This window comes from Selaginella moellendorffii, unplaced genomic scaffold (genome assembly GCF_000143415.4).
Source record: "Selaginella moellendorffii unplaced genomic scaffold, v1.0 SELMOscaffold_10, whole genome shotgun sequence".
NCBI lineage: Eukaryota > Viridiplantae > Streptophyta > Lycopodiopsida > Selaginellales > Selaginellaceae > Selaginella > Selaginella moellendorffii.
The window spans coordinates 2505991-2529906 of record NW_003314271.1 but is presented as its reverse complement, the minus strand read 5'-3'; the positions used below and the strand labels follow the sequence as shown (position 1 = coordinate 2529906).

Sequence of the window (23916 nt, the reverse complement as noted above, 5' to 3'; positions counted from 1 at the left end):
ATCAAGTCTGGCGTCTTTGACTATGGCTGACCGCTGGACTCCACGTGTCGTACCGCGAGTAAGGCTTTTTGCCCACGTGGGTGTCGCTCCACGTGTGGCTATGCCAGTGGGCATCCGGTCAGCATTGCTGCCAAGTGGCAAGCATAGTGTATATACTATCAGGCGCACATGCAATTATAACGTAATCGTATCCATCCGGGCGAAGATTCTGGGACCCACTGGTACCTGTTAGATCAGTTAATCTTCCCCGGGCAGAAAAGTCAAGCCATGGGCATTCCGGAATGTGGGCATGCATCATAGGACCATCTCTGGCCGTTGATCTGGTGGCCTATTCCGCGGGCCGACTCGGGCTCCTTATTAAGCCGCGGGCAGGAGCCTCGTGCCTCATTCAAGCATTTTTAGGGTTGTTTGATCGCGTTGCTCTCCCTGCCCGCGCTCTAGAAATTTCGCTTCCATCGATCCCCTTTTTGGCTGGTAAGCTCGCTCGCTCGATCGGATTGTTTTTTGTTTTCGGCGCTTGTTTTGGCGCTCTCCACGCGGTTTGCCGAGAGAGAATCGGGAATGCCGCCGCTGGGGTGAGAAATGAGGGCCGAGGAATCGGGGCGAGAGGCCATGGCGGAGCGTCCCAAGCTGCTCTATGTGATCGTGCACGATGAGGCGCCGAGCGATCAGGGATCAAATGTGGATCAAGATTGGAGCCAGAAGAAGCGCTTGCCCTCTTCTCGGTACACTCGCGCTGCCTTGCAGAGCACTCTCCAGTTTATGGGCTGTAAGGCACGCCATGCATTCAAGGTGCCTGGAAAAATTATTTTGCCTTCTCTTCTTCCAGGATGCTAAGTTTTCTTACCTTCGACTGTAGATCAGCGTGAGAGTTTTCGATGTGCTACGCGTGGAACCGCCCTCCAAGGTTTTCGAGTACCATGGCTATCCAGTGGAGCAGCAAGAAATCGCGGAGGAGTTCCTGGAGCAGTCGAGCTTCCGGAAGCCTCCAGCGTCCCGAAGCAAGAAACGCTCCATGGTGGTTATCGGACGAGAGAAATTCCTGGATGTTGTGTGCGATGCTTTGGCACAATATCAATACGTTGGACCGAATCAAAGGGCCGACTTGATGCTTGCGTGCCGGTAGGTTTTTCTTGACATTTTTGTTCCTCGAGCTAGACGTTTTTTCTTTTTTTTTTCATTCTATTAGATACAGGGAGCGCAAGTCTTCAGTCACGGTTCTTCTTTGCGGCACAAGCGGCTGCGGTAAATCGACTTTGTCTTCCCTGCTGGTAAGTCAGATCGATGACGTAGTTCTCTGGATTTATACCCTGGTTGTTCTGTTTTCCCAGGCTAGCCGACTGGGAATAACGACAGTGGTGTCCACGGACTCAATTCGTCACATGATGAGGAGTTTTGCGGACGAGAAGTCGAATCCTCTTTTATGGGCCTCTACTTATCATGCTGGAGAATTTTTGGACCCGGTTGCTATCCGAGAGGCAACCGCTAGAAAGAAGGCGGGTACAAATCAATCAGGGTCAGTCGAGGAGAAGGATCTGCAACAACAAGCAGAGGTGCCAGTCGAGAAAAACTCCTCGGATTCTACTGCAAAGTCGATGGTGGTCCAGGGATTCAAAGCTCAGTGTGAGATGGTCATCGATAGTTTAGACCGGCTAATCACGTCGTGGGAGCACAGGAACGAGTCGGTAGTCGTCGAAGGCGTGCACCTAAGTCTAAACTTTGTGGTAACGTGGCTCGTGCTTTTAGAAAAACTTCTCTTTCTTGTTTTTTTTCTCTCCTAACGTGCTCTCTTTTCCTGTGTGTTTCCAGATGGGCCTCATGAGGAAGCATCCTTCGATCATCCCGTTTATGATTTATATTTCCAACGAGGAGAAACACTTGGAGCGCTTTGCGGTCCGAGCCAAGTACATGACTCTGGACCCGTCCAAGAACAAGTATGCCAAGTATATACGGAACATCAGGACGATCCAGGAATACTTATTCAAGCGTGCGGACAAGCATCTGGTCCCCAAGGTGAACAATACAAACGTGGACAAGAGCGTAGCGGGGATCCACGCCACCATCTTTGCTTGTCTCAGGAGGAAGGAAGGCGGAGAGGCTCTGTGCGACCCGGCTACCAACACTGTCAAGGTGGTCGACCAAGAGTATCAGAACCAGAGCGCCGCGTCGTCGCTGAGCTCCGAGTGTATGTTCCAACTTATCCAGCGCAAGGGGTCGTCGCATCACCTTATGGCTCTCATGAACGTGGACGGCTCCGTGGCCAAGGCGTGGCCTATAGAATCGGTGGACGGGACAGGAAAGCTTTCCAACGGCGACAGTGCTCCAAAGTCGGGTCCCGTGAATCTACAGTTTGGCAATTTTGGTATGAGTGCGTTTTCGACGGAGGCCGGGGAAACCAGCAGCAGTGGGGGTGGCGGTGATGGTAGTTCTCTTTCGTCGAGCTCTCCCAGGCACGCGGAAGTGGCCGAGAAAGAGGTAGGCAAGCAAGCTTTCGTTTTTCTTCCTTTGTTTCGTTTCTTTTTTTCTGGCACTGAGATTCTATCTTGGTTTTCGTAGGCAGTCGATGAAACGGCAGTATTTGTAAGCGAGGAAGAGGAAGAGCCGGAAGATGATAATCTCAGCCTTGATAGCGATGAGGAACTAGATGATAAGAAGGAAGAGCTCCAGCCAGACGAAGAGGTAGACTTTCTCTCTCTTTCTCAAAATTTTTCTAACTTGCTATCACCCACAGGTAGAAGGATCCGTCAGCGAGAGCAGCGTTAGATCAGACGAGGAAACAGAAGATTTCATCGACAATTTTGGGGACAACGACGATGGATACTGGTCCGAGGAGGAAGTGTCGGATATCATGGCCGCCCTCGAGTCCGGCAGTGGTGGCAACCACAGTGGCAGCGGCAAGAACTCGGTGCGCGCTGTGCAGCAGCGTCGCAGTACTGGTAGTAGAGCGGCAGTGGCGGCGGCGGCAGCGGCGAAACTGGACGATGCAACTCCTCGGATGGGTTTTGATGTCTATAAAGTTTGTGGCCAGCGCCAGAACTCATCGTCGCACAAAAGCTCGCCTCCTCTCGTAGCGCCGTGTGCCAAGCAAATGCTTCACACGCGGACGTCTAGCCTTCCAGTTCTTGGGGGGAGTCACCACCACCATCGCCGGCGCTCCGAGGCAGACATGGCCAAAGTTTGATCCACCCATCCATCAGAAGCTTCTTTCCAAACGAGGAACAAAGCTCTTGGTGGAAGTTTTGGTGCTGTTTTCAAGCATTGCGGGGTATGTAGAACTTCTCGTTTCTCGTTTTTTTTTCTTTTCTTTTTTTCCGTTCTGGCACATAGAAGATGTGAGAATGTTTTGTAAAGAGCAAGAGCAAAGCAGAAAAGAAAATCTTTTTTACGTTGGTTTTGGAAGTTGATACTTGATATTTGTTTTGGAAGTTGTTTTACAAGTTGATATACTTTGATATGTACTAGTTTTAGAAAAAACCTTACCTTTCCAGTGATAGTTTTTTACAATGTCACACCTTCTGTATAAAAACAAAAAGTTTACACGCCCAACGTACTACCTAGCTTTTGTAGTCAGTAGCATTAGAAGTAAGTTGCCAGCACGAAGAACTGGAATGCCTCCTCCAGCTTGCGGCAACTTATGAAAATCCCAAAGAACTTCACGGGACAAGCGCGAAGAAACTTAAATGAGAGAAGAGAGTTGAGCCAGGATGATTAGTTGCTCTCGTGGAACGAAGCCGATCGAGCCATGGCCGCCGGGTTCGTGATTTGGTCCCCTTGCATCTGGAGCTGGAGCATCTTCATCCTTTGTTGGTGTTGGTGGTCCAAATCTTCAAGAAAAATGGACATGATAAGTTGCGGAGCAAAACTTTGGTACCTGAGGAGTGCTGGAAAACAGTGTGCTTTCGATCCACGCCCAGCGCCGCCCAGATGGAGCTCCTCGCCGCGTCGCCCGGATCGTCGATCCGGAGCGTCTTCGGCACCCACAAACACCCACCGTCGGATTTTTCCACGGGGCGCTTCGTGCCGCCCATGGCCGCGGCGGCGGCGGCGGCGGCAGCGGCGGCATTGTTGGCGCTGGCATTCGCCGCCGCCGCCACCGCCGCCATCGCCGCCCACTGCATGCTCCACTGCCCCGCGGCCGCCGCCGCCAGCACCGGCGGTACCGGCGAAGGCCAGCACGGTATACCGCACGCACCGCCGGCCTGGTGGTAAGGCATCGCGTGCTGCCCGTTCTTACCACCCAGAAAACCCATTGGGAGGACCCATGCCGCCGCGGCAGCCGCGGCAGCAGCCGTCGCCGCCGCCGCCGCGGCATTTGCCTCCTCGGGGCATTTGTCCATCCCGCAAACTCCCGAGTTGTTGGCGGCGTTGTCGGTGGTGGTACCGCTGGCGGTACCAGTGGTGGTGGTGGTGGTGGTAGTGGTAGTGGTGATACTCTTCTTCTTGTTGCTATTGTTGCTACTTGGCGATGGCGAGGAGAACGAACCCCCGCAAACAGTGACCTCGGAGTTGCTGCTCTGGCTCGGGCACCGCTTCGTTTGCTGCTGCTGCTGCTGCTGGTGCCGCGGCGATCCAAACTGGAAAGCATAGCAATTCATCTCCCCGGCATTCTTACCGCCTGCGCTCTTCGGTGTCGTGACGCTACTCGGCGGCACGCCGCCGGCGCTGGTGACGATACTCCCCTCGTCGTGCTGCTGCTGGAGGATCTGCAGCGGCGGTATGATCTTGAGCGCGTGCTGCTGCCCGTAGTTGAGCGCCGCCGCGTGCGCCGCGGCGGCGTGGTGCTGGTGCCACTGGCTACCGGGCGGTACCGCGGCGGCAGGTGTAGCGGCGGCGCCGGCGCCGCCGGCGGTATGGTGGTGGTGGTGATGATGGTGGTGGTGGTGCTTGTTCTTGCGCCGCCCGGCACCCACGGGCACGTTGCGCAGCGTACCGCCGGATGTCCAGTAGCGCTGGCAGTTCTTGCAGAAGTGGCGCGGCTGGTTTATGTTATAGTTGTTGTAGTAGCAGAATTTGGTGTCCATGCTGTCGCAGCGGGGGCAGGCGACAGGCTTGTCGGGCTTCTTGGGCTTTTGCTGCTGCTGATCGCCGCCATTATCGCCGCCACTGCCCCCATCCTTGCGATCTAGCGCTTGTTGTAGATCGGTGGACGTAGTGGTGGCGGTGGCGGCGGCGGCGGCGGGGCTTTGATCCACTGGCCCTTCATCAATGTCGCAGTAATCCTCCTCCTGGTGATCGACCACCTCGATCACCTCCTCCTGCTCGGCCGGAGGAGAGTGATCGTCCTCGGTGATCGCTTCCTCGTCCCTCGACTCGTCCACGACCTCCTAAGATCAACAAGAAACGAATTCCCGAGGCAATGCCCAAGTGATTTTCCATCGCAACCGCAAATTCGCGACACCCACCTGCTGCTGCTGCTGGTGGAATTGCGGGTGATTCTTGGCGGGCTTGTCCGACAGTAGGGGGATCGTCTTGCCAAACAGTTTGATCGCCGGATCCGTCGTGCTGTTGTTGCTGATCAAGGGCTGCTCACACTCCATCGTCCATCTCCTCGTCATCAAGACGTCACGAATCCGCGCTGCCGAGTCCCAGAATCTGCATAGCCCGGCACCATTTCAGACAGCACACGGAATTCACACAAACGATCTTACCCAGAGAGAATGCGAAGCAAGAAAACAAAGAGAAGATCGCGAGACACCCATCCGAGCAACCAAAATCATCCGCAGTAAGCTCATCCAAGCTCCCGGTGTGGCCGACAAGCCATAGCTCTTACAACTCGAGCTAGACGAAAGAAAAGGGTCGCGGGGTCGAACACGGGACGTGGGAGATTAGGGCAACGCGGCGAGTTTTTCATCGTGCCCAGGTGGCACCCAGCCATTGGTGGGCTCCATTTTGGGGGACCAATGGAGCACGTGGGCTTGCGGAAGGAGGTCCACAAGCCCAGCTTGTGGCTATGGCGCCGTCCTCCCCCTCTTTACATTTTGTTTCTCCACTCACTCGACCCCACTACCCGCGCGGGGAAATATTCCACAGCGCACGAATATCCCGACAGGGGCCGAGAATATTCCAGCCGCTTTCAAACGCAAGAAAAAGGCACTGTCCCTTTTCTTCTCTTTCTTTTATCTATAGAGCAATAGGTGGGCGTGCCAGGCTTTTGGGGATTTTTGGCGGGCTCTTGTGGCGGGCAGGCCGCCACGTGGCGGCTGTGGGCTCGCCCCCCATAATGCACGTAAGCAGCAAAAGCTGGTCCACTTGGCACGTGGACATGTCGCCGTTAGAGTAAAAGATTTACTTTGGACGGTTCATTTCCACCCACCCGTTAAAAAGTGCGCACCAGGTAGATAGATATTTGGCCCTCTAAGTATCGGTATGCTAGAGGGGAAAAAGCACCCCCTTGGCAATCACAGCTAATAGAAAGAAAGAGATAATATAAACTTTTTCTCGTCATGGTTGTTTAAACTAATGCTATAGTATGGTTGTCAATTATAGTGTTTGTGGAAGGTTTTGATTCCATGATGCGTGCGTGGGCGAAATCGCGAGAAAAGTGTAACAGGTAGCGCACAACCTTTACATAAAGCGCATCGTCCTTTTCGCCCGGGATAGCCACAAGTGTTGCTTTTGGGAAAGAGATTTGGGAGCATCAAAAGCTCATTTTCTCTGGTCTATAGGGCATTTGGGAAGAAAATCTTTGTACAGCCACTGCCCATAGCCACATCTCTCCCACGTACCCCCCCCCCCCCGGTCAAAAGCAAAAGGCCCCGGTAAAAAACATTCAACGGTCAAACACTTTCAATGGTGCTAACTCATATTCGAATGATTAACATTTCAAGGCAATGATACAAAAGAGAAGCTATGATCTATGGTTCAGTGAAAAATCTCGGACGTGATCTTACAAGAAACCTTTGCTTTGCTTGTTTTCTTTGCTTGTGATGTTGATGGTCACCTCTTGGCGTACGTGATGTGCATTGGCGACTCGTTGACACGAAAGGCGTGAAAGGTGCTCTTGGCAACGCTTGCCTGATCCACCTCCGCGTACTCCACGAAGGCGATGCCGGGCTTGGCGTCTACCATTCGAACCTCTTTGAAGCCCGGGATGGAGGAGAAGAGCATCTGGAGCTGCGCGCTCGACGTGTCGTGAGGGAGCTTTTGTACAAAGAGGATGTTGTTTGGAAGCGCGATCTCGGGGACGGAAGTTCGCATTGGATACTGCGAAGGCAAAAAAGTGATCCAAAGATTGACAGCTGGGAGAATTGGAAGAGATCGGATTGAAAGAAGCTTACGTGATAGGAGTGGGATTCGTGGTGCTCCCGTTTTCTCTTCTCAGCTACACCAGGGTGAAAAAAAGAAAGAAAGAAAGAAAGAGTCAAGGCAAAAGCAAGAGAAAAGTTTCTTGTCTACCTTTCTCGTCTATCTTCTTTCTCTTCTCCTTGGGAATAAATGTGCCATCGAGTTTAGCCACAGCGTCGGACTTTGTTTTCGCATATTGAATCCTCTGGAAAAAAAAAAGAAGAAAAAAAGAAAGGAAGAACATGAACTGTGTGAGTCTGGTCATAGAATGGAACTGTGTGACTTACGAGAGCCTTGTCATAGAATGGAAACTCTTGCATTTGGCGCAGCGCATTGGTAGCAGCGGTAACATCCTCAAACACGACCCACGCCTGGCCTTTGAGCTTCAGTGACTTACACGCGACGATGTCGAGAATGTTTCCAAACTGCGAGAACACCGCTCGCAGCGATTTCACAAGCTCTGGCAGCAGGAAAGAAAAGGCTATGATAATCTATCGCGAAAACATCGCTCTTTCGACTCACCGTCCTTCTTGATCTTCTCGTTGAGATTGTTGATGTAGATCGTCTGGTTTGGCGGAACCTCGGAAGGAGGAGGCTGCTGCGCTTGCGCTTGTGGCCCAGGCGCTGGAGGAGCCGGTGCCGCGGTCGCCATGCCCTGCAAAATAAGAACCCTAAAATATGTAGGGTTTTAGGGCTCTTGTTTCTTCTTTCTTTCGATCAATGGAGGCGGCATCGAGCTACGTTCCCGTCGGGAAGAAGCAGCTGCCGAAATCGCGCAATCCCCTCACTGCCGATTCGAAGTTCTGGAGGCGATTCAAGCGCAGGATCGTCGACGAGCAGAAATTCGCGGTTACCTGCGTGGATTTCTGTCCGGTTTTTCCTCACGATTTTGTGGTCACAGCGTCCACCAGGGTAAGCTTCTGCCGCATTTCTTGTGCATTTGCGATGAGAATGCCGTTGTGTAGGTTGTGGTTTACGATGGAGCTTCGTGTCAAGTGAAGAAAACGATATCGAGATTCACCGATTTGGTATCTCTCTCTCTCTTTTCTTCTGTGTTTCTTGTTGTGAAGTTTTTGCTTCTCTTTGCCAGGCGTACTCTGGAAGCTTTCGTCCCGATGGACAGTTGATCATGGCTGGTGGCGAAACCGGGTTGATTCAGGTGGTTTTTTTTCTGTGTCCACAGTTTTTCTTTCGTTTTTAACTTGTGTTTCATGCATGCTCTAGATCTTCGATGCCAATAGTCGGATAACGCTCCGGCAATTGAAAGGTCACTCCAGGTACATTGTTGTGTTGAGTTTTCATACTTGATGGTTACGCGTTTTCTCTTTTCTCTGTAGAGCTGTGCGTTGGGTTCGCTACTCGGAATCAGACAAGCTTCACGTGTTATCTGGAAGTGATGATAATTCGGTCCGGTGGTGGGATGTTGCTAGTGAGGTTGCTACTTTTCTTGGTTTTTTTTAAGCTCTCTAATCTAAAACGAACTCGCTTTGCTAGGAAGCAGTGGTGAAATTCCAGGAGCACACGGATTACGTTCGTTGCGGTTCATACAACCCAGCGAGTCCTGGGATATGGTAATACTCGAAAGTGTGTGTGCTTGAGCCTAAGCTTTTTTGTAGGGTCACTGGGTCCTACGACCACACTGTGCGAATGTGGGACACTCGGACTGCAAAATCCGTATCGCTGCTGCAGGTTCTGCGTGATTTTTTTCATTTTAGTTTTTGAATTTTTTCTGACAGTACTTTGCTTTTTCAGCATGATAAGCCCTTGGAAGATGTTCTCTTTTTTCCTTCTGGAAGTCTTCTCGCAACTGCCGGTAAGCAAGTTTATAACTGTTGTGTTTTTCCTCTCTCCAAGGTGCTTATATGATTTCCAAATAGGTGGAAACATGGTGAAGATTTGGGACGTGGTGGCTGGAAAGGTTTTGACGGTCCTCGGGAATCATCAGAAAACTGTGAAGAAGCTGAAGCTAACGACGCCTAGCGAGTCGGAATCCAGACTTCTCACGGCATCGTTGGATGGGCTGCTGAAGGTTTTTGATATCGAAGATTTCAAGGTATTTTTTTCTGTTCCTTTGGTACTTACGAATCATAAATTTCCGTAGGTGGTTCATGCTGCAAAATATCCAGGCCCGATATTGGCAATGGATGTTTCCCCATCGTGTACCTCGCTGGCCGTTGGAACAGCATCAGGTTTGCTTTCCGTGCGTCAAAGGAAGAGCGTAATCAGCGAAGAGAGAGCCACTCAGGCTCTTGAAGTCAGCGGACAAGAACAGAAGGAAGTGTTGCGGCCTAGCAACTTCAGATATTTTCTACGTGGGGCTACCGAAAAAGCATCTGTATGTTCAATAAGTCTTCCCTGTATTGCCACTATTGACCATTGTTTCTGTTTTTATTCTCAGGATGACGATTATGTTCTTGGTAGCACAAAAAGAGCTTTGCGCCAAGAACACGACTGGCTATTACTCAAATTTCGATACAAGGACGCTCTGCTCGCGGCTTTGAATACAAAGGATCCAACGGTACGTGCCTCTCATTCTCTGCAGTTTGTTTTATTTTATACTCCGTGTAGGTGGTGGTTGCTGTAATTGAAGAACTAGTAGCTCGCAAGGGATTAGTGCAAGCATTTTCGAATTTGGAAGTAGGAGAACTGGAAATTCTTTTGGCGTTCCTGACAAAGTAAGTTGCCATGGTTACCATAGCATTGACAATTCACTGTCTCGTGACAGGCATGTTGCGTCGCCAAAGTATTCACGGCTTTTAGTTCCCGCTGCCCATAGCGTATTCGATACATGCGCCACAAGCTTTGCAGCTTCTCAATCGCTGAAACAACAGGTATGACCGTACTTCCTAGTTTTTTGTCAAGCGCGTTACCATCAACCTTTGGTATGAGTTACAGGTTACGAAGCTGAAATACGCGGTGGAGGAAGAAGTGAGGTTGCAGGAGTCACTGCAATCCTTTCAAGGAATGCTACAGACGCTTGTTCAAGCAGCAGTTCACTGAAGCTGCTTGGAACCATTTTTAATTTTTGCTGCCACCGAATCGGATATGAGAAAACATTCGATTCGTGCGGTGTTCAGGGACAGAGCAACGTAAGAAAGCGTTAAGTTTTGTTTTTGTTTTCTTCAAATAGGTGCTGAAAGAGGTTCGTAACTTGTCTTTTGTGTAATTTTAAGTTTGTTTCGCTATTGCAGGCTCTCATATGGTGTCACCATTGTCTACACATGGTGTCACCTTTGGAAGCTGTGTTATAATAGCCGGCGTATAGTATCCTGTTGGCACGAGTAGCGTAGAGCACAGCGGGGAACGAGGAGGTGAACAGGGGGATTGTACTGGCAGTATAGTTAAGTAGCAGGAGCAGGAAACAGTTGACAGGGAAGTGGCCCAAACTTCGAGCAAGATCCTGGAGGCACCACCGGACGCCCCGTTGGATGAGCTACGCGTGGATCCCAGGCGTTGGAGCTCAAGACGGCGGCAGGACGCACGTCAGCGAGCAAGAACAGATCTAAGAAAAGAGAGCGTTGGAATGACAAGCAAACAGGCTCGTAAGTACATTTCCTTTCACAGCTTTCTTTTTCAGGCCTGATTTACTGGCAGGCAAGGCGAGAGGAGAGAAAGAGTATGCGTTGTTTGTATTCCTGCGACGCATGCGTGTGAATTATAAGAGCTCTCTGGGTGTGCCTTGAAGGTGGACCCGAGAGAGAGCGAGAGAGATGGCATGCTATTTCTTTCTCTGGTGGCTGCTTGGCTTTTGTGTGTTCGTTCCTTGATGAGAGCTTTTCGCTAACTACTTTGGAATTTCCATTTGCAGGAGAAAGCCATGATGGAAGACGACAAGAAGAGAATTGTTCCTGGAGGCTGCAGCTGCTTGTTTACGAACAAAACCACGAGCGGATGGCTCGGTCGCTAACTTTTCCCATTTCAAGCGGGGGAGGATTAGAAGTGGGAGGGAAGGAGGTCGAAGTCAAAGCTACCATGGGACACAAACATGCAACATTAAGAGTGGGCTCAAAAAATCATGGTTTTCGTTGCAGCAGTAACAACAACCAAAAAAAACGAAAAAATTCTCGCAAACCGGGGTGCTGTGGTGCTGTGGTGCTGTGGTGCTGCTGGTATAGCCAGAGCAATTCGCGACCGTCTCTTCACTTCCTCTGGTACTCGCCATCGGCTACTTCGGCTTGCTCTTGCTCTACGAACTCTGGGAACAAAGTCTGGCCATCATCAGGCGAATCTAAGAACCAGTTCTCGATCTCCATTGGAATGAACTCTTGCGGCACCGGCGTCCTCTTATCAATCTCCTCGCTGGCTATCATCGTGAAATACTCCAACCTCGACGCCAGCCAGTTCGATCCTTTGAGTGGCTCCGACGCCAGCTCGTGGATGATGGTCTCCTTCTCTCTGGACAGCCGCTCAACGACTCCCATCGCATCGGCAGTGTTACCACCGGCGTTGAGAACGTCTGAGACAGCATCCCACCAGGCGTTTTCGATCGCGCTCATGGCTCCCTCCCACTCGAGCGACAACAAGACCCCGAGCTCTCTTATCTCTTCGTAGCCTGCAACTTCGGCAAATGATCCTTCGTAAGCTGCCGGAGGAGACGAGACTTTGATCGGCGCGAGCCTAGCATCATCTCTGCAAGCATCCGTGGTCACCACCGTCGAGGCCGTGCTTATGGCACCGCACAACAAGCCAGTGTTGCCATGCTGATACTGCTGCTCTTCAATCACGGTCGGGGACGACGACGGCTCGTCAACCACGGTCGGTGACAACGACGATGCGAGCTCCATCGCTTCGCTGCTGCTCAATGCCGGTACCGCTGGTGGATCGCGATCAAAACATGATTTTTCCGCGGGGCGACTCCAGTTATTAACCTCCGCGGCCGCTGCTGCTGCTGCCACGGTTGCTGGTGGTGGTGTTAGTGCCGGGGTGAAAAAATTGGACGAGCTGTGGCCGGTGAGGATCCGCATGATGCTGCTGCTACTATCATCCTCAGCCTTGGACGTGTTTACTTTCGGAGTGGCATCGAAAACAATGCTCCGCGGCCCCGCTGGTGCTGATTTTGAGGTGGCCGAAGCAGCGGAAGCGGCAGCAGTGGTGGCGGTGGAAATTCTGGATTGATGGCGCCTGCTCCAAGCACCATCGCCTCCTCTGGAATGGACCCGAGGCGTCGACGTCGTTTTCTCGGGTCGAAGCATCCCTTGCAAGCGGGCGACGGTGAGACTGTTTTGCCGGCCGTGCAAGGGAGTGATGTGGTTCTTGGTGAGGGGCCGGTTGCAGACGGGACATTCCTTGTCCGGGGACTTGTTGTGGAGCCAGCAGCAGAGACAGGGCCAGCACAGGAGGTGGCCGCAGAAGGTGATGACTCGGGCTTCGTTGGGCTTGTGCGAGCAGACGTTGCATTTGGGACTAGCTCCCAGGCTCGTCATCTTGCCACCCCGGTGAATTGAAGAGGACAGGGACGAGGAGGAGTCGTCTCGTCGGCATGAACTTGAGAGTGGCGGTTCCTTTGCGGCGGCTCTTGGAGGCTCCGCTGCTGGTGTTTCAACGGTGCTGCTGCGAGCTTTCTTCGACGATCCTCCTCCTCTCCGGACGTGATCGGTGGATTTCGGGTGGAGTGAAAAGGCCTGCTGCTGTTCCTGCTGCTGCGGTGGCGATGGAGAAAACAAGAGCATCGAGGAGTTTTGCTGCTGCTGCTGCTGTGGTTGGAGCTGGAAAAAGCAGCCTTTGCGACTCCAGCCTGTGGCGGTCATGCTCGTGCCGCTGCTGACAAGGTGGAGCTCTTGCTGCTGGTGCTGGTGCTGGTGCTGGTGCTGGTGCTGTTCGAGTTCCCTGGATTTGTCCAGCAGCGACGGAGAGAAGCTCCAGGAGCTCAGCGGGAGATGCTGGTGTCGAAGGAAATGGTCGGCGGCGGGATGATTTTTACTGAAAGGCAGTTGCTGCTGGGATCTGGAAGCCATTTTCTCCGTCGTGGTAGCGGCCTGGCTGTGCTCCAGGTGGTGCAGGACACTCCCCAGAGATCCAGGGAAAAGGCCGCCGTGATCATTATTATCACTGCCTTCTCTCCGGAGGCCCACGGGAACCACCATACTTGACGACGACGCAGAGCGCTCTCTCTCTCACTCCACTTCACTTGGCTCTAAACTAAGACAAGGCTGGTTATTGACGAGAATCCCGCAGCAGCACAGTGACTCTCCGACCTTTTGAGCAAGTTCGCGCTTTAAGCTCATGGTGATGGCGCAGCTCAGCGATCCTCATTAAAACGAGCATTTGGTGCTGGTGGTCTTCTTCGTTGTCTTCGTGGTCAGGGCCACTGCTTGCATCTGATGGATTCAACCCGCTGCTCAGGGCAGATTCACGTTGCTGGCGAGTGAAGCAACTGCCAAGCAGGTTATAAAAGTAGCAAAGAAAATGAGGAAAAGGCTAAACACTTCTCTTCTTGCAGGAGCAGCGGTCAGTGTGTCACAACTGGTGATGGCTGATGCTAGCATTTTGACAGGCAGTCGCGGCTTTGTTCCTGAGAAGAAAGCACCTGAGAACGCAAACAAAAAAGAGAGCACAGAGAGAGAGAGAGCGAGCAAGCGAGCGAGACTTTGAAGATTGTTTTCTGTTTTTCTTTCGTGCTGTTAAGTTTGGCATGCATGCAGGTTGGAAGTCTTTCACTGGACACCGGTGGTTTGTTTATTTTCTGTCTCGTTTTAGCGAGCTCTAGACCACCAAGCCTCGAGGTATAACATGTGAGCGTTCTGACCCGGCTAAAAACCATTTGTTGCATTCACAGTGACGGATGGACCGAACGAGCAGGAGATTAAAAAACTGGGGGGAGTGACTACACCCAATAATGCTTTGCTCCGCCTTGGGGAACTCTCTTTAAAAAACTGCGAGCAAGGTAAGAGGGGGGAGCGGCAGATTAAGCCATGGTACTCGAGGACAAAGCAGGATTGAATTGCGGCTGTGGATTTCGTGGCTGCTGCTTTGAGGAAAACCAATATCAAACTGGCAATAATAGGAGCATGATCAAACGTATGTGCAACTAAGGTACGTGCCCCTGCTCGTGACATTAGTTTTTCGCTCAGCTCATAAAAACTTCCGATGTGAAGGTGCGTAGCAGCAGCTGGGATTGCAAAATCGGCCCGGTTTGAGCACAGGACAAGCTTGGGATGGAGACCGAGATGGCTCAACTTGGTAAGCAGGCTGTAGCTACAGCAGCGCGCACCAGGTGTGTGTAGAGCAGCGTGCCTTTCCATATACGCTAACAGTCTACTACCTTGTTATGCAGTCCCGGAAAGATTTGGCACGAGAAAGCTTCGTGCTTTGCTTGGTTGATTCTCCAGCATCGCAGAGAATCAGCGATTTGACAGAGACCCTTTCGTGGGTTTGACATCAGCAAGAACAAGAAAGCATGCTATATGCTACGGCTACACGGTGCTGAGTGATGAGTATAGCTATAGGCATTTCAATCAATCCCGACTTAATGCTTTTGTGTGTCAATCAGGATCAATCAGGATGTAAAACAATCACTGTTTTTTCCGAGGCTTCGAAAGGAGAATGATCAATCAGGCAACGGCGGTATATTTGCACGGCCTAGTTTCTGTGGAAGGTTTGAGGAGATATTCTATGTAATGTTTTTAAATGTGGAGAGCCGCCAAAGGTGGACCACGCGTATGCGGTTGAGTATTTCCACGTATAAAGGCGTTGGAGCATACGACATGGTCGTATCTCTGCCACTAGATTCATACAGAGGAAAGTGAAAAACAAAGAAGAAAATGGTTCTTATTCATTGACCCCGTGGTCAAAACTTTTCTTGTAATTTTCTTCTTTGTGAATGCCACTAAACAATGTACTTGTTTTTTCCATTTGCATCGAAGAGCGTAGAAATTTTACTACTTGACCATCTTTCTTGCAAAATGTTGGGGTCATAAAATACACCGCTGTTTTACCTGTACATACGCACAAATGTGTGCGTAATCTTCGAATCGCTCTACTCCGCCAGGCCCTTGTTTTCCATGGCGAGTAGCGATGAGCAAACTTGCACGGCCCCGCTCACCGTGAGGAACATCCACTGCTGGCCGAGAGACTCCATGAACTTGGACTTGTGCAGCTTCTCAAAAACGCCACTCCCAGGATTTGCGAACGCAAGCTGACAGAAGCAAAGAAATATCAAAGATCAGATATCGAGATAAACATCAAGGAAGGTTTCCCTTTTTCTACCTGAACACCTCTGCTTTTCAAGATTCTCTGGATGTTTTCAAAGCCATGGATCCCACTTGTGTCAATGTTCATCACCGCTGAAATAAAAACGATGAGCCACGTCAAGGTTGCTGCTACTGCTTACGGGTTAAGTCGATGATCACATAGCGAATCGAAGACTGTCCTGATTTCCCGTTAGCTTCTTCCTCATCAGCTATCCATCTGAAGACTCTGTCATCTCCAAACGTTGGGATAATTTTCACGTCAGCATTCAAGGCATTTCTGTACAGTGTGTTACCTTTCTCTGATGTAGTTTGCGTTTGAAAAGTAAATGCCTGCATCGATTCGAATCACAAGAATGCCATCCGTTTTCATCGTGCCTGGGTACTGCTTTTTGTTCCTGAAAACGTTCGTCCCTGGTATTTGACCCAGGAGTGACGTGTGTGGCCTTGTCATTTGCAGTATAAGTCTCGCAAGAGAAATGGTAACCTGCAAAAACAACGCTGTTATATCGTCCATCTCAGGTGCAGAGAGTAGAGAGAGTTCTTACAGCGATCACAAGCCCCATCTGAATAGAAATGAAGATAACTCCTAGAAAACCAGCGATGCAAGCGAGAAAGTCGATCTTGTCCACCTTGAAAATTTCGTACGCGGTACATGGATCAATCAGCCCAATAACAGCAGCAAAGATAATGGCAGCGAGCGTGACGTTGGGAGTATAATGGAATAACGGCATGAGAACCAGCAACGTAACCATGATGACAAATGACATGACGATGTTGGAAAATGCCGTCCTGCAACCTGCGTTGAAGTTCACAGCCGAACGAGAGACAGCCCCTGTCCAAAACAAAACAAAAAACAAAGAACAAGATAAAACATTTGCAAGAGTAGCAAAGGCAAAGTGAAAGAGCACCTGTAGTAGCATAACAAGACATGCACGCGCTGCAAGTGTTCATGACACCAAACGCTATCATCTCCTTGTTGCCATCAATATCATAGCCTTTCATGGACGCAAACGTTCTCCCAATCGCTATCGCTTCCTGAATTCGTCGGTCAGTCCCCCAGGAAATTAGAAACAGCACAATTCGTACCATAAGTCCAATAGCTGCCACCACCACAGCAATTTTTACCGCTGCCAAGACATATGGTCCCGTAAGAAACAGCTTGTGCGTTGAAATGGGATTCAGGCCCTTTTTCAAGTGTCCAACGATGCTCACACCATGTTTCTCTGCATGAGTAATATATGTGCAAAACGTAGTCACAACAACTGTCGTCATTGGCGCTCCAGCTGAAAGCCAGAAGTACTTCCTGTTTCTTGTTCCCTGGAATGGAAGGTCTTAATGATTAAAAGCCAACAAAATCAAAGGAACAGAAACGCACAATATATTTTGTCACCAAGCAAAGGGTCACGAAGCAAACTCCAATGACAATAGTACGCCAGTTCCACTGCAAGCGAAAAAGAAAAGAATCAGACGAGATCAACTGAACGAGCAGCGTACCTGTTGCGGGTGTTCAAACACAGCATGGAGAACGGAGATAATGTCCGATTTTGTGGTGAAATGCGGTAGGCCGAGAATTCCCTTGAGTTGCTGCAGGCAAATTATAACGGCCACGCCAGACACAAAACCGACAATCGTAGCATGTGAAAGAAAATCAATAAGAAATCCAAGCCTGCCGTGAATGAAACGAGTCATCAGATCCAAGCTCAAGTCCATATGATGCGCACCTAAAAACTCCAAGACCAGCTTGGATGACACCTGTGAAGAAGGTTGCAGTCAAGGCAAGCCTCAAATGGAGCTCCGGCTCCTTGACAGGGTCAGCTTCTTGACGCAGCATAGTCCCCAAAACAAGTGACAATATCGCTGACGGTCCAATTGCAAGATCTCTCGAGCTTCCCATGATTGCATAGAGCAACGGCGGTAGAAATGTCGAGTCTGGACACACAGCACAATAAGTCATTGTGAACCACCGACCAGCGTAAAAGCACATTTTTCGCAGCTGGAAACGAAATGGAAGGTAGAGAACTTACAGAGCCCATAAATCGGGGGCAAGTTTGCAAGTTTTGCATATGCTATGCCCTGCAAGACCCACAGGCACCGTACGTGAGCTAAGCCTCTACGGTGAAAGTTAAAAGCAGCACTGACCTGCGGTATGGAGAGACTCGCAATTGTCAGTCCTGAAACTAGATCCGCTCTGAGATCCGCGAACTTATACTTAGCTCCCCAATCCAGCACAGGGAACATGTAACGCATTGCCAGAACAAACTTCGTCGCCGCGGTTTGATGGCGGAATTGCCGAAAGGGATCATCCGGGAAAAATGTTTCTTTGACAGTGTCTCCGAAAGCGCTGGCGGAGCTCTTGTAAGGCGGCCTCAGGACCTCCATGACTTTGTGGCCGTTGTAAGCTTCGCCATTGCTCTCGATATCTCCCATCTTACCTTAACCAATAAAGTGTCAGAAGACAAGAACTATCGAGTTACTAGATTCGCAGCAAGCTGTGACATGCAAAAGAAAGATCCAGAGGAGGAAACAAAAAGGGAAGAACGGGACGAGATGGATAAGTTACGATAAGTAAATAAACAAGCAGCGATTTCGGGCACAACAACAACGCGGAAAAAAACAAGCGAACACCCCCACTCAAAGACGCACAGCACAGCACTCCCGAGACCTCTGAGCCGGGCTCAAACATTTATAGCAAGCCCTTAACGCAAAAATGGCCTTTGATTGCACGGAATTGAAAAAACAACACACTGCAAGCAAGCAGGAAAACGAAAGAAAAGGGAGGAGCGTACCAATCCCAGCCGGTGGAGCACCAGTCGATCAACACCCAGTGACATCATCCCGTTTCTCGAGCGTGGACCGAACCGCGACCCTGGCACTGGACTTGATGATGCGAGTCAACCCCGAGAAAATGAAAAGCCCCCTAAGAATTTTTGTCCCTGGATCCCGGATTTGATATTCATCCTATCGCTATGCCGGTCACGGGAAACTTGGGGAGCTCGCGTAAGTGTCACGCACTAAAATACTCATTTCCACAAACACCTACTTCGAGTAATTTCCCTCCGAAAGCTAAATGCCGGCGATTGCTACTCCTCTCCCGCACCAATCCTGGAGATCCGGCACGGCACTGCCACTTGGTAGTCCCCAGCCGCTGAATCCAGCGCTTTCCTCTCTCGATCGACCACTAGCCCCCCAAATATCCCGATTTCCTGGAGTCGTCATCGATCGACACTGACAGGCAGCTCCACCTACCTCCTCCAATCGATTTGCAGCCCCCGGCGGCGGCGGCGGCGCATCGATGCGCCATCGTCTCGCTCTCGCGCCGACCTAAAACCCCACACAAAACCCCACAGAGCGTGCGTGCCAGGCTCTGCGAGATGCCTGGGGCTGTTTTGAATTTTGGCGCCAACGGGCCTCAATCGCCGGGGTATATTCCCGTGACAGTGATGAAGGCTCTACTTTCAAAGATCGATTGAGAAGTTTGATTGATTTGATTGATCACAAAAATATAAGCTAATTGACTTATAAAGAGGCCCCACCTAAACGCTGGAGCCACAAAAAGATATCCTATAAGATCACACCAAGAAACACGTTTTTGTCCTTGGCGATCGTCCCGAAAACTTAGTCCAGCTCTAGCTCGATCGATTTGATCGTTTTTGTCCAAGCAAACCGATCGAAGCTAGAGAGTTTCCTGGCATTCATTGCTGCTTCTGGAACACCCAACAAACACAAAGAGAGGCGGAGAAAAGAGCACGACGAAACTTGATTCCAACGTTTTCTCGAGCATTACAGATGTCGAGAGGAGGATGCTGTTTAGAGTTTGGACACGAGTCTGCGCTGTTGCAAGAAGAACGAGAACGAGAAAGCAAAGAAAAAACACGAAAGAGAGAAGACAAATGGGGTCAAGAACTTACGCAAAAGCCAGCTAAGAGTTTGTGAGTGTATGCTAAACCGCAAGCACACAGACGTGCCAAATAGTTTCTCCCGCCTAGAAAAATCAACGAAGGCATCCTTCGTTCTTCTTTCCTTTTTTCGTTGCGCATTTACGTTTAAGGAGAACCTGTCACGGTCGAGAGATTCGATAAGCACCTTGCAAAATCAACATGGAAGCTTAGGAAAAACTTACACAAGCTTCGACCATTAAGAGGCGTCCACGGGGAGGAGATTGCTGCCATTGCTCGTGTTGTTTGCGTCTTCCTCCACCTTTTCGTTCGCCAGTGGCGCGTTAAACGCCATGGGGAATTTCGTGACCCGTGGCTTCTCCGCTAGAACAGTCCGTCTCACTTGGTTGATGAGAACTTTGGCCGGCGGCTCCAAGTTGAGACTGTCGTCCGCGTACTCGGTGCTCACGTAATAGCCAACTCTGATAAATTCCTGGCCCAGGTACGAGCATGTTAGCAGCAGCACAGTCACTCCAAGAATATCTTCATCGGGGATTTTTGTCCACTCGGGAGGGTCCGCCTGAAAAAGAATCAGACAAACAAGAAAATTCCAGTCAGTGGAACACTTTCTAGACACAAAAAGAACAGCAAAAAATTCTAAAGCACCTGAAAGAGGAAGCGGTAATTACCAACGTTGACAGGGCCAACAAGAACACTCTCGAGAACTTGGTCGTATTTCTCATCTTCGGCTGATCCTACGTAAATGAGCTTCCACTCCAAATCTGTGGGAAAGGAACAAAACCGAGAAACAATTTAGAACAGGAACTTAAAACTCGTCACTGACCATCTTTGAGGGGAATGAGACACTCGTAAGAAATCTCAAACTGGAAGGGCTTGAGGAACATTGACGGATTGTCCAGCACAGTAACATTAGTGATGTTGATCGCGCTCATCCTTTTCTTTCTCCTGTCTCGCTTATCCACTGATTCTTGGTTCCCGAAAGCGCATTTTAAATCTTAGAGCTCTAGATCTCCTGCTGCGAGTGGAAAATTTTCAGCGATTCCTACGAGCGCGGGCAAAGAAGAGGAATGGGAGCCGAGAATACATACGTGCTAGCAGTGCGGTGCGCTTCCCCGCGCCTCCTCGCCTTCTTCACGCGAAGCCCTATCGATCGCCAAACCCTAAAACTAGAACCCTAGGACTCTAAATGCGGGAAAATTTTGAAAGAGGCGCCAAAAAGCTTATACTCTGGAAACCTTGGAGTAAGTTTAGCATAGATCTTCCACCATAGAGAAGTTTTAATTTTCTGCAAGGGCAAAGTAATTCTTCTGGAGTGAGAAGCTTATAGAGCTGATGAGCATAGCGTTCACGATGATCATCGAGATCACAGTTGATAGCTTCCATGAGTTCCGAGCTCGCAAGCGTTGCAAGAAGCTAGCAGCCACTCCTTGAGTTTGTGCCCCCGGCCGAGCATTCTCCCCTTGTTCTCCCTGTCAATCTTGAGAGGACTCTTGGCGCTCCTCAGGCATCTCAGCACGGCATTCTTCACCTCGGAGCTTCCCTCCACTTTGCTGTGCTTTCCCCATCCCGTGACCACCTCGATCTCCCTGGGAACTCTAGCACCCGATACAAACTTCCGCTTTGCCTCGTCGAGCCAGCACAGAAGTGTGAGATACGCTGCCCCGGGTGTCAAGCTGTGCATGTCCAGCTTCCACACCTCCGCCGACCAATCCACCGATCCAAGCGGGAGATTCATCGTCACTAGCTTCCTGACCAGCTCCAGTTCTTCGTCCGAGCCATCCAGTGTAGAGAGCAAATCCGTGGCGCCGAGGAGTGACTCCGGCTCTTGAGCATCACCGGTAAGCTGGGCTAGCGAAGTGAGCACCGGGCAAGCGTTGCTGACTGCGTTCCAGGAGAGAACTGTCAATCCAATCCTGGCCTCCTCCATCATCTCCATCACCTCTAGCATCTCCCTATACTTCCTGTGAGTCCCATACGCTGCGAGCATCGTGTTGAAAGTGGCTGCATCCAGCTTGTGCCCAGCCTTGAGCATGGCTTCCAAGACCTCGTCAACTTTGCCGTAGATGGCAGCCCTTCCAAACGAGACGAGCAACGACTTGTAACTCCGGGAGGAGACCCTTTCCCCGCTAGCTTTGATCGAGTTGAGTGTTTCCTCCGCCTCAAATGGATCGCCAAACTTTGCCTGGGCTTGGAACAGCGCTCTCCGCCCAGCTGCTGCGGCTGCTCTGCCCAATCCCTCTAGCTCTCCAAACTCCCTGTGAGCTCTCTCCCACAACCCATACCTCGCGTAGAACTCCAAGAGCGCGCAGCGGAACTTCACTCTCTCGGATTCCCCCAGCTCGTCATCAAATCCCGCAACAAACGCATCCGCCTCCACCGTCTCCCGCGCCTTGGCCATCAACGCCGCAATGTGGCCATGGATTCGCACATTCCTCGCCTCCTCATTGTACACCTGGCCCGAAATCCACGATTCACGCCAGAATCTCACCAAGAACACTCACCGCAAGCGCGATCTCGAGCTCCTCCTTCTCGACCAGCTGCTCCAGCACCTTGCCCCTGAGATTCCGGCTAAGCTTGCTCCATCGCCGCGCAATGCCGCCGCTCCCGGCGCCGCGCTCCCTGGCGAGGCAGAGATCTCGCACCGCCTTGTGCGCGGAGCCCCAGCCGGTGACGCGCACGCCGGCATCCTCTCGCCAGGACGATAGAACCACATAAACCCTACCTCCATCCATTCAATTTTTTAATATCATTAGCAAACGAAATGTTACACAAATACGAGTATACATACCATTTCTTCCTCGATTAGCTCGAACCATGGGAGCTCGAGTCTGGCGATGATTCCAGCGCTGTGTCTTTGACACTCGCAAGCAATCGTCTCAAACGATCCTGCCTGGAGGCTCTCTCTGGAGAAAAGATGATCCCACTCCAAGCGCTAGCAGCCAGATCATCACTTGGATCATCCCGCGACCCCGCGAAGAGCTCAAGAATGCTGCCCGCGTTCTCGTTGATCCCGGCCAGCTTCTTCACGGACTGGAACGCTGCCGGATCCACCAACAGCTTGCTGCAGCGGCTGAGATCGTCCTTCCAGCCGATAAGTTCCGCTGGCTCCCCGACTTTGTTGGTCGTGTAGATCTTCGCGTTGTCCACCAGCTCGCAGTACTTCTCCAATGATCCCGCGAAGAGTTTGTGTGATCGCAGCTGGCCTTTGATCGGAACCGCTCTCTTGGTGATTATAGCACGGCGGATGCCCCGTTCCACGGCTAGAACCGGTTCGCAAGTCACTCCCACTAATTCGATCCTGTATGGTCTCCTGCTTTTTCGAGCGAACTTCTCGCTACTGGCATTGCCAAGTTCTCGCTTTTCCAGATCAAGTTCTCGTTCCTGTTCTTCGAAGTTCTTGAGTTCCTGTCCCTGATCTTGTTTTTGTCCCTGTTCTTCCTCCTCTGGATCAACCGGAACCCAGTACTCCTCGACCACAGTTCCATCCTCGGACTTCACATATCCTGGTCCCATCCTGTATCTCCGGTTGTGAACATCTCTCGCCATGGCGATAGTCTGCGCTACAAACGGCTCCCAACTCATCGTCCCGTCGAAGATCACGTCCCTACCATCGTTGAGCGCCGAGACGAGCAGCGACGATGCCGCCATCGTCGAGGAGCTGTGGACGAGCTCGGAAGCCATGGCGATATCACCACCATCGCCACGCTCCGACGAACTTATCGTTCTATACACCACGTCCGTCTCTTTGAAAGCATCGGCTTCCACCACCACCGTGTCCTGGACCACGCCCGACCAGAAAGAACCAGCAAGGATCTCTTTCACCACCGTGCTCTTCCCGGCTCCCATTCCACCCCCGATGAACAGAAGAACCGGGCTCCGGTGCTTTGATTCCGCTGGAACCACAACCTCGCCTTCCCTGGGAACTCTCGAATCCTTGGAGATCGATCCCATCGCCTTGAGCGTCTCGAGCAGCGTCGAGATCGTCCTCTTGGCCCTGAGCCCGGCCATGATCTTCTGGAACCTCTCCTTCCTGGTCGCGGCCAGGACGGCGTGCCGGAGCGAATTCCGCCTCATCCCAGGGCCGCTATGGCCGTCGCGGACCTGATCCAGGAGCTGCGAGGCGTGGTGCCAGTGGAAGGCGAAGTAGGAGATCATGCAAGCGTCCAACTCCCGGACGATCTCGCGATGCAAGTCCAGCATCACCGCCTCGTCGTCTGGATCGGCGCCAATCTTGCTGAGGAAGACGAGGATTCCTTCCAGGCTGTGATCCGAGCTGCTCTTGTCCCCGGCGAGGTAATCCTTCGCGACCTCGGCCAGGCGCCGAGCAATGGCGCTCCCCTTGCGCAGCCCGAGCTGCCGCGTGACGTAATCCCCGAAGAGCTCCATGGATTTGACGGTCCCGGAGCTGTTGAATGCGATCTCTGGGGCCAAGCTCTCATACCTGTGCGTGATCTTGTGGCTCCTCCAGTGGCTGTGGTGCTCCATCCCGTGGAAAATCCCTCCCAGCATTTCGGATTTCCTGTCAATTCAATCGAGAACCCTAAGCA

The 23916-nt window shown here is 51.3% G+C and overlaps 8 protein-coding genes and 1 long non-coding RNA gene across 13 annotated transcripts; 3 read left to right on the top strand and 6 right to left on the bottom strand.

Moving 5' to 3' along the window:
• The first annotated feature begins 357 nt into the window (after window positions 1–357).
• LOC9631461 (P-loop NTPase domain-containing protein LPA1 homolog 2) lies at window positions 358–3385 on the top strand. 2 transcript variants are annotated; one of them, XM_002968525.2, is made up of 7 exons: window positions 359–792; window positions 860–1122; window positions 1190–1271; window positions 1332–1724; window positions 1810–2475; window positions 2557–2679; window positions 2732–3385. In XM_002968525.2, exons 1-7 carry the CDS (start codon window positions 583–585, stop codon window positions 3179–3181), a joined length of 2187 nt encoding a protein of 728 aa, XP_002968571.2. In that variant the 5' UTR covers window positions 359–582; the 3' UTR covers window positions 3182–3385. The 2 variants fall into 2 exon arrangements, with proteins under 2 accessions (XP_024528918.1, XP_002968571.2); XM_024673150.1 differs by having other exon boundaries at window positions 358–792; window positions 1190–1724.
• Window positions 3386–3462: 77 nt separating this feature from the next.
• LOC9631460 (cyclic dof factor 3) lies at window positions 3463–5959 on the bottom strand. Its single transcript, XM_002968239.2, has 4 exons — window positions 5649–5959; window positions 5403–5592; window positions 3872–5324; window positions 3463–3824 (listed from the first exon to the last, which is right to left on the bottom strand). Exons 2-4 carry the CDS (start codon window positions 5535–5537, stop codon window positions 3709–3711), a joined length of 1704 nt encoding a protein of 567 aa, XP_002968285.2. The 5' UTR covers window positions 5538–5592; window positions 5649–5959; the 3' UTR covers window positions 3463–3708.
• Window positions 5960–6781: 822 nt separating this feature from the next.
• On the bottom strand, window positions 6782–7959 carry LOC9650512 (U1 small nuclear ribonucleoprotein A). Its single transcript, XM_002968238.2, has 5 exons — window positions 7807–7959; window positions 7572–7744; window positions 7396–7489; window positions 7278–7321; window positions 6782–7203 (listed from the first exon to the last, which is right to left on the bottom strand). The coding sequence occupies exons 1-5, from the start codon at window positions 7934–7936 to the stop codon at window positions 6937–6939; spliced, it is 708 nt and encodes a 235-aa protein (XP_002968284.1). The 5' UTR covers window positions 7937–7959; the 3' UTR covers window positions 6782–6936.
• Window positions 7960–7970: 11 nt separating this feature from the next.
• LOC9631459 (protein SLOW WALKER 1) lies at window positions 7971–10400 on the top strand. The gene is made up of 14 exons (XM_024673151.1): window positions 7971–8196; window positions 8250–8312; window positions 8375–8443; window positions 8509–8561; window positions 8622–8718; window positions 8779–8855; window positions 8901–8973; window positions 9037–9097; window positions 9162–9337; window positions 9386–9619; window positions 9683–9802; window positions 9853–9959; window positions 10010–10115; window positions 10180–10400. Exons 1-14 carry the CDS (start codon window positions 8005–8007, stop codon window positions 10282–10284), a joined length of 1533 nt encoding a protein of 510 aa, XP_024528919.1. The 5' UTR covers window positions 7971–8004; the 3' UTR covers window positions 10285–10400.
• A 3561-nt stretch (window positions 10401–13961) lies between these two features.
• LOC112345860 lies at window positions 13962–14491 on the top strand. Its single transcript, XR_002992204.1, has 3 exons — window positions 13962–14006; window positions 14060–14316; window positions 14379–14491. It is a non-coding gene; the product is annotated as an uncharacterized LOC112345860 (long non-coding RNA).
• A 535-nt stretch (window positions 14492–15026) lies between these two features.
• On the bottom strand, window positions 15027–18798 carry LOC9631457 (sulfate transporter 1.1). 2 transcript variants are annotated; one of them, XM_024673422.1, is made up of 13 exons: window positions 18260–18798; window positions 17613–17905; window positions 17498–17546; window positions 17195–17402; window positions 16968–17139; window positions 16849–16914; window positions 16560–16790; window positions 16382–16508; window positions 16019–16305; window positions 15767–15957; window positions 15614–15699; window positions 15490–15566; window positions 15027–15418 (listed from the first exon to the last, which is right to left on the bottom strand). In XM_024673422.1, the coding sequence occupies exons 2-13, from the start codon at window positions 17898–17900 to the stop codon at window positions 15260–15262; spliced, it is 1941 nt and encodes a 646-aa protein (XP_024529190.1). In that variant the 5' UTR covers window positions 17901–17905; window positions 18260–18798; the 3' UTR covers window positions 15027–15259. The 2 variants fall into 2 exon arrangements, with proteins under 2 accessions (XP_024529190.1, XP_002968282.2); XM_002968236.2 differs by having other exon boundaries at window positions 17613–17900.
• Window positions 18799–19212: 414 nt separating this feature from the next.
• On the bottom strand, window positions 19213–20564 carry LOC9631456 (probable histone chaperone ASF1A). 3 transcript variants are annotated; one of them, XM_024673245.1, is made up of 5 exons: window positions 20458–20564; window positions 20193–20384; window positions 20015–20130; window positions 19594–19928; window positions 19213–19527 (listed from the first exon to the last, which is right to left on the bottom strand). In XM_024673245.1, the coding sequence occupies exons 2-4, from the start codon at window positions 20299–20301 to the stop codon at window positions 19608–19610; spliced, it is 546 nt and encodes a 181-aa protein (XP_024529013.1). In that variant the 5' UTR covers window positions 20302–20384; window positions 20458–20564; the 3' UTR covers window positions 19213–19527; window positions 19594–19607. The 3 variants fall into 3 exon arrangements, with proteins under 3 accessions (XP_024529013.1, XP_024529014.1, XP_002968281.1); XM_024673246.1 differs by having other exon boundaries at window positions 19594–19934; window positions 20021–20130; XM_002968235.2 differs by having other exon boundaries at window positions 20193–20381.
• Window positions 20565–20615: 51 nt separating this feature from the next.
• On the bottom strand, window positions 20616–22192 carry LOC112345797 (pentatricopeptide repeat-containing protein At2g17033-like). Its single transcript, XM_024673244.1, has 2 exons — window positions 21871–22192; window positions 20616–21821 (listed from the first exon to the last, which is right to left on the bottom strand). The coding sequence occupies exons 1-2, from the start codon at window positions 22099–22101 to the stop codon at window positions 20733–20735; spliced, it is 1320 nt and encodes a 439-aa protein (XP_024529012.1). The 5' UTR covers window positions 22102–22192; the 3' UTR covers window positions 20616–20732.
• On the bottom strand, window positions 22172–23878 carry LOC9631455. The gene has a single exon (XM_024673033.1). It carries the CDS (start codon window positions 23876–23878, stop codon window positions 22172–22174), a length of 1707 nt encoding a protein of 568 aa, XP_024528801.1.
• Between the last annotated feature and the right edge of the window lie 38 nt (window positions 23879–23916).